The sequence below is a fragment of the Chiloscyllium plagiosum genome, chromosome 28 (assembly GCF_004010195.1).
Source record: "Chiloscyllium plagiosum isolate BGI_BamShark_2017 chromosome 28, ASM401019v2, whole genome shotgun sequence".
NCBI lineage: Eukaryota > Metazoa > Chordata > Chondrichthyes > Orectolobiformes > Hemiscylliidae > Chiloscyllium > Chiloscyllium plagiosum.
In genome coordinates, this window is record NC_057737.1 from 13,839,922 (window position 1) to 13,848,025 (window position 8,104).

General features: G+C 41.3%; 1 protein-coding gene across 3 annotated transcripts in view; it reads left to right on the forward strand.

The window, feature by feature from the left end:
- The window catches only part of LOC122563971 (ceramide synthase-like), a 27,702-nt gene extending 22,085 nt beyond the window's left edge, over window positions 1-5,617 (forward strand). For all 3 annotated transcript variants that reach the window (XM_043718342.1, XM_043718343.1, XM_043718344.1), the window contains 2 exons: window positions 4,806-4,901; window positions 5,004-5,617. In XM_043718342.1, the coding sequence (XP_043574277.1) occupies window positions 4,806-4,901; window positions 5,004-5,255 (348 nt within the window). In that variant the 3' untranslated portion in view covers window positions 5,256-5,617. The remainder of the gene's footprint in view (window positions 1-4,805; window positions 4,902-5,003) is intronic.
- The last annotated feature ends 2,487 nt before the right edge of the window (window positions 5,618-8,104 follow it).

Sequence of the window (8,104 nt, forward strand, 5' to 3'; positions counted from 1 at the left end):
ATACCCAACATGTGCAAAACTAATGTAGTGTACAAAATCCTATGCAAGGACTGCACTAAACACTATATAGGACAGGCAACATGAATTCGACTGGGACAACACTACTATCATAGGGCAAGCCAGACAGAGAACAGCCAGGGAATTTCTAGAGGCATGGCATTCATCCACAAACTCCATCAACAAACACATCGACCTGGACCCAATATACCAACCACTACAGCGGACAGCTGAAACTGACAACCGGAAGCGGCAGGGACAGACCACTATAAACACCGGAGGAAACATCAAAGAAGCGCTTCGCAGGAGGCTCCCAAGCACTGATGATGTCACCTAGCCAGGGGATGAAACGTTTGCAACAAAAACTTCCAGCTCGGCGAACAGAACCACAACAACGGGTATTATAGTAAAAGCACAACATTGTCTGCAGTTTGTTTATGTTAGGGTTGAGGAGGGGAAGCAACATGATTCTTCTAATATACATACAGGTTTATTGACTTCTCTAAACTGAAAGTCTGGCAAGAGAATTCATAGTACATCCACTATCATTACAAAACAGTTGGTTCTTCACTTGGTTTCTCTCCCACTCTTCAGGAAATCTGTCAAACAGCTCCCAGCCCAGCTTCTCGCAATTATTTTGCTTTTAAAGATCTTCATTCGGTATTTGGCCAATAAACGGTCCTTCAGGCAGGTTAACTAGCCCCAGCTAATTTTTTTTTAATCGATAAAGAAACCTTATTTGTACAATTTGACGGTTAGCTCAGCTGTTGGATGGTTGGTTTCCAATGCAAAGCTGATGTCTAAAGTTTGGGTTCAATCTCACACTGGCTGAGGTGGAGGATACGCCTTCTCAACCTCTTCCCCTTGCATGAGGTACGGTGACTGTCAGGTTCAACCACTTCCATTTGGCTCTCCCTAAGAGGGGAGCAGCCCTACGGTCTGGTAAAACTGGTGACTTTACCTTTACAAATAGACCACATCTGGCATTACATTAAGTGGAATACAATTCAGTTTCTTTCAATACAGGATGTGGCACTCTCGATGTGCCTCACTATACTTACAATTTATTGGTTCTATTTCCAATAGATATTACAAATTAAAATTCACTGGTGCAGCCGACCCAAGGGGTTTTTCCATAGGTTCCTGCTCCCCTGTCCACTGTGTCTTTATTAAGCCTCTGAAATGGCGCCTCGCCTAAAGAGCAATATTCATCTGATGATCTAGATACTGTCAACAGGCAATTTAAACATGGGAGGTATAACAGCAGAGTCATAGAGATGCACAGCACAAGAACAGATCCGTCTGTCTAACTCATCTGGGCTGACCAGATATCCTAAATTAACCTACTCGAATTTGCCAGGATTTGGCCCGTATCCCGCTAAACCCTTCCTATTCATGTACCCATCCAGATGCCTTTTAAATGTTGTAATTGTAGCAGCCTCCATCACTTCCTCTGGCAGCCAGTTCCATACATTTGCTAAAAACGTTGCCCCTCGGGTTCTGGACTGTCCTACAATGGGAAAAAGACCTTGGCCATTCACCCTGTCCATGCCCCTCATGATTTTATAATCCTCTATAAGGTCCCCCCTCAGTCTCAGCCACTCCAGAGAAAACAGCCCCAGCCTATTCAATCTCTCCCTATAGCTCAAACCCTCTAATCTCAGCAATATTCTTGTAAATATTTTCTGAACCCTTTCAAGTTTCACAACATCTTTCCTATAGGAGGGAGATGAGAATTGAATGCAGTATTCTAAAAGTGGCCTCACTGATGTCCTACACAGCTGCAACAGGACCTCCCAACTCTTATACTTAATGTTCTGACCAATGAAGATAAGTGTGCCAAATGACTTCTTCACCACCCTGTCTTAACTGCAACACCACTTTTAAGGAACTACGTATCTGTATACCAAGGTCTCTTTGTTCGGCAACACTCCCAAGGGCCCTATCATTAACTGTGCAAGTCCTGCCCTGATTTGCCTAACCAAAATGCAACACTTCACATTTATCAAAATGAAACTCCATTTGCCACTTATTGGCCCATTGGCCCATTGTAGACATGCCTTCATTGCTCAGACCTTTGAATATAGGGGCATCATGTTTAGGTTGTACAGAATATTGGTGAGGCCTATTTTGTCCAATTCTGGTCACTGTGTTATAGGAAGATTATTATTAAGCTAGAAAGGGCTCAGAAAAGAATTACCAAGATGTTGTCACAAATGGAGGGTTTAAGTGACCAAGAGAAGTTGGGACTTTTTTCGCTGGAGTGTAGGCGTTTGAGAGGTGACCTTATAGATTTTTTAAAAATCACCAGGGGTATAAATAAGATGAGTGTCTTTTCCCTCGGGTTGGGGAATTGCAAGACTAGGTGGTATATTTCTATGGTGAGAGGAGAAAGGTTTAAAAAAGACATGGGGGCAACTTTGTTTACACAGAGAATGGTTCATATGTGGAATGAACTTCCAGAGGAAGTGGTGGATGTGGGTACAGATACATTTAAAAGACATTTGGATAAGTACATGAATAAGAAAGGTTTGGAAGGAAATGGGTCAAGCGCAGGCAGATAGGGCTAGTTTAGTTTGAGATTATGGTCGGCATGGATTGTTGAATGCGGGCCTCCCATTCCATAGAGTTCCACAAAAGGCCCTATATAATAAAAAAAATAAATTAGAGCCAAGTGTTTCAGGATTGAAATGAGGAGGTACCTTAACATATACATACTGAGGATAGTAGAAATCTGGAACTGTTCCAAAGGTTCCTGGGGCTCAAAGAGGAACTGAAATTGGTTAAGGTCAGAAGTCATAGGACACCAGGTTATAGTCCAACAGGTTTATTTGAAATCACAAGCTTTCGGAGCCCTGCCCCTTTAGCAGGTGAAGTGGATATGAAAGGAGCAGAAAACCACTCAGTGGCTTGAGGGAGACAGTAAGATAATGGATAGGATAAATAGACAAAGTCTTTTCCCAGAACTAGAGGGCATAGGTTTAGGGTGAGAGGGAAAAGATATAAAAGACACCTAAGGGGCAACTTTTTCACGCAGAGGGTGGTACGTGTATGGAATGAGCTGCTAGAGGAAGTGGTGGAGGCTGGTACAATTGCAACATTTAAAAGGCATTTGGATGGGTATATGAATAGGAAGGGTTTAGAAGGATATGGGCCAAGTGCTGGCAGATGGGACTAGATTGGGTTGGGATATCTGGTCGGCATGGATGGGTTCGACCGAAGGGTTTGTTTCCGTCTCTATGACAGGCTGAGGACAGAGCCGAGACGCTACAGCAGTAACCAATCAGTACAGTCAGCGATTTATTCAAAGATGGAAAGAGAAACATTTATATAGCTTTTTAAATCTGTCAGAAACCTCTTGAAGCTTCTCATATACCTATGAATCACATTGGAGCAACAGTTAATGTTGCTAAATGGTACTATTTTGTGCACACAACAAGATATCACAAACAGGAAGGTCGGTTAGTTTGTTTTTGATGGTGCTGGTTAAGAGAGGAATGTTGACTGTGTCAACACTCTGCTCTTCGAATGACAATGATTACATCTTTACCATGCAGTGGAACATGCAGATAGACCTTGGTTAACACTTTACTTGAAGCATGGTATCTTCAACAATATCGTGCTCCCTCAGCACTGTTCGCCCAAATCATGGGGCTACAGTGTAGATCCACAATTGTTTCACTCACTGTTGAGACCAATACCAACCGAAACAACAGATCCAATTCAACAAAATAAAGGCTTTGTTTTTTCGCCTTTCTCCAGCCAAGTTTCTCGTTACTATCAAGTATTCACAATGCTGTAGTTTGGTAACAAGTTTCCATAAGATCATACCATGATCTTGACTATAAAGTCATTCAGCCCATCGACTCTGCTCCATTCCACTCTCCTGCCTTCTCCCCGTAACCCTTGAACCCCTTACCAATCAAGATCCTATCGATCTTGGTCTTAAATAAACCAATGATTTGGCCTCCACAACCCTCTGTGGTAATGAATTCAACAGATTAACCACCCTTGGGCTGAAGAGATTCCTCCTCAGCTCAGTTTTAAAGGGTCATCCCTCTTCTTGGAGGCTGTGCTCTTGAGTCCTAGTCTCTCCTACTAGTTGAAATGTCTTCTCAGCATTATCTAGGCCTCTGAGTATTCTGTAAGTTTCAATCAGATTTCCTCCTCACCCTTCTAAACTCCATTGAGTACAGACCAAGAGTTCTCAACTGCTCATTTGACAGGCCTATGACAAGACTAATTATTTTGTGTAAAAATTAGGGGTTGGATTCCTCAGATATCAAGGCACATTCTCGACAAAAGACTGCAGAAGCCAAACCACTGAACATATTTAAGAAAGAAAATGATATCTAGGGGTACAGGAGGAGAGTGAGCATATGGTGTTAAGATAGAGGATCAGTTGTGATCATGTTGAGTGGCAGTGGGACTCGACGGGCTGAATAGCCTTTTCCTGCTCCTGTTTTCTATGTTTCTATGACCACTAGGCATCAGTTAGGTGAGGTGGATTGGCCATGCTAAATTGCCCATAGTGTCCAGGGATGTCCAAGCTTGCTGGGTTAGCCATGGGAAATGCAGGGTTACAGGGATGGGGTGGGTCTGGGTGGGATGCTCTTCTGAGGGACGGTGTGGACTCGACAGGCCAAATGGCCTGCTTCCATGCTGTAGAGAGTCTATAATTAAGACATTTTGCTCCTACCAAAATTAAAATCTCTATCACTCCACTCTATCAATCAATCCTGTTAAAAATTAATTTCCTTGTGATCAAACTGTAACTTAACAGCAGATCTTTTTTTTTCAAATTGCAGTATTACAGAAAGGGCCTTGGAGACTTCTTCCTGGGATGTATGTTCATGGCTGAACTGAGTACACCATTTGTCTCATTTGCGAAAATACTCAAACGGGTCTGTATTCATGAAAGTAAAACAAAATGTTGCAATACATTATTTCAAGGCACAAGAATCAAAAACAAAATAACCTAAGCTGTTTTTTGTCTTATATATCAGTTCAGAAAGCAGAACACATTGCTCTACAAGGTCAACGGTGTCATCTTGCTGGTGACATTCTTCCTCTGCCGTATCCTCGTGTTCCCCTACATGTACTGGGCCTATGGCAAGCAGTATGGGATTCCGGCCCACCTTGTCCCTTTCCACATCCCCCTGCACTGCACCTTGGGGAACGCCATGCTGGTGGCTCCTCAGGTTTACTGGCTCAGTCTGATCATTGGGAAGGCAGGGAAGACTGTGAAGATGGAATGACATGACAACGAGGAAGATGCTGCTGTTGTTCCCACATGCAGGGATGCAGTGACTCTCTCTCGCAGAATGGTGCTGAATGTGTGTTTTGGAAATATTACTCTTTTGTTTTTACATACTGAGGTGATTTTGCTCATCTGGCTGGCCTGACTATTACCAGTGTTTAATGGGAATTTCTTGGACAATCTCTCTTTGCACGCATTAAGTTGGACGCACTTCAATTTCTGCTACAGACTGCTGGCAGCTGGTGCCGGTAAAATTACCCCATTTTTATTTTGATAATGACAGAAGATTCTATTTGATATATATTTTATAAAGTATATTGTGATTTATTTAATAAAGATTATAAACTTAGTTGTTCTTAATGTTACAGACGGGTTTGAAATTTGTTAGTAAGCAGTACCTGCTCGAATGTAAAATCTGACAATGTAGTTAGGAGGCTGTTTTTTGAAAATAAAAGTTTCTTTTTTTTTGGAATAGGACACAACAGAAAACACTTATTTCCAAGCAGCCCCCTCAAACTCTCCAATGTTAAAAAGATCCAACTCAAAGCTAACACCGTTCTTTACTTACAGATGGATCAAATGTCCCCCTCAGAAAGACAAACCAAAAGGGAGGGAATATGTGCATCTGTCTCTGTCGCTGAATTGATGCCCCTAAATCCTTTCCACTACAGTTAAAGAAATAACTGGCTGAAAATCACTATTCATGATTCTTAACAAGTTACTGCATTACTGTCAACCTACAAAAGTAATTGGTTTTGCCCTGATTATATACCCCCATGTCAATTCATATTGGCATAGAAATTATATGCAACTCAAGCACCAATTTTAGTGGAGATCGATTTAAATAGTAATTTTTGACTCATTCCATCTCACCTTTCCAGATACCAATCTGCAGAACCTTCTCAGGTTTTGAAGGCCATCTGGTGTTTTGTTGTCATTTCCAGCTCCTCTTGCACCCTTCCTGGTGACCCTTCTCCAGCTGTTGATGGGCCTATTGGGTACCAAATACACCTTTCTCAACCTTAAGCATGGCTCTGTCCACCTTGTGTACCTTTGTACACCTCCATATGTGATTCTGAGTTTGCTTACCTAACCTCGTGCATGAAGGTATCCCTCCGGACTTGGTACAGTTCCATTCAACCCGCCCCCACTCTCAAATCTGTCCAGTTGTTTCCCAAGGGGTAAGTCCACCCTTGAATAAAACACTGCAAGTACAGCCATGCACAATATGGGCCATTCTACTTGTGAAAATAAATCCTTCCAGAAAGCTTTGATGGAACAACTCAGATGGCAACAGGGCAGCAGACAGGATGGAATTCAGGAAGATGAGAGGCCTGCAGTCAGTGCCTCTGCTACAATTTCCTTTTGTGCCTTTAAAATAAAATTTTAATCAGTTGCTGTAACCCTCTGCTCTCAATTTATAACTTATTAATTGGCCTTCTCATCATTTTAATTGCAAGTGATTGGACAACTCACAAGCAGAAAACTACATGGGTTTAAAAGGCAGTCCATCAAGAACTCCAGAAATATGCAGTGTTACGTAGTGCAATTAGAGACCTCAGAACAGAAAATATATACTTGCCAATTTAGCTCCCATGAACTCATACTGGATGGAAATGCCTTCTCATCCCAAATTATTTTGCCTCTAATTTGAGAGAATGACTTGTACATTACAGTGGCTGTGTTGGGTGCTGTCAGTTCATTTATCTCTTATAATAATACTGCTCCATTACTGACACGTCTGATTGGTTTACTGCAGGTCAGGTTAACTGTACCGAAAGAGGGAACATCATATTTTTGAAAAGTAAGGGTTTAAAAACGTAAATTTGAAATCCCAGTCACGCAGCTTTACACTTAAGTCCACAATATTTCCAGAAAACCAAAAAAAACTGTGGAAGCTGGAAATCAGAAACAAAACAGAAATACATAACACGTAAGAGGCCAAGATAACACGCACTGGTGTTTTAAAGCCAAAGATTGTCACCATAAGCACAACAGGACCAAAAGTGGAATATAAACAGAAAATGCCGGAAACATTCACCTTGGAGTGATCCAGAATTAATGCTTCAGATCAATGACTTTACACTGGAACCAAAACCAGAGTTGTATTTCCCTCCATTTAAGATAAAGGTTAACAGGCATGGAGATTAAATTCTAAAATGGTGGACTGAGAGTAGAGTGGATTTTGCAGCTGTTCCTGAGTTTGTCTTATTTCTTACAGTTAGTACATTTCAGTGATAGAAGGTTTGATTTTATTCATTTTTGATTATGAGTACATGAATAAGAAATATTTGGAGTAATATGGGCCAAGCGCAAGCAGGTGGGACCAATTTAGTTAGGAATTATGGTCACCATGGACTGGTTGGACCAAAGGGTTTGTTTCTATGCAGTATGGCTAAAACACAGATGTTGTTTGACCTGCTGAGTGTTTCCAGCTTTTTCTACTTGTTTCACATTTCCTACAGTGATTTACATTTTGTCTTTTATGCTTAAAGTAAATTGATAAATTGTTGGTATTCAGTGTTAAAGTGTAACATAGTTGTACAGCTAGCACTCAGACACTTGAGCTGCCCAACTCTGAACAATGTTACTACACGTGCAAAATGCATTATCAATGGGATGGAGGCAATCTTGTACAAAGTAGCGTATTTGAAAATATATTATGGTTTTTGACATGTAGGTCATCTGTAACTTGTTAAAACAGTAAAGGAGCAAAGTTTTGATTAATTGAAAAGCATGAATTGCAGAAAATATTTGCGACATTTGCAGAGACAATGATTAACAATTAGAATCATAGAGATGTATAGCACAGAAACAGACCCTTTGGTCCAACCCGTCCATGCCGAC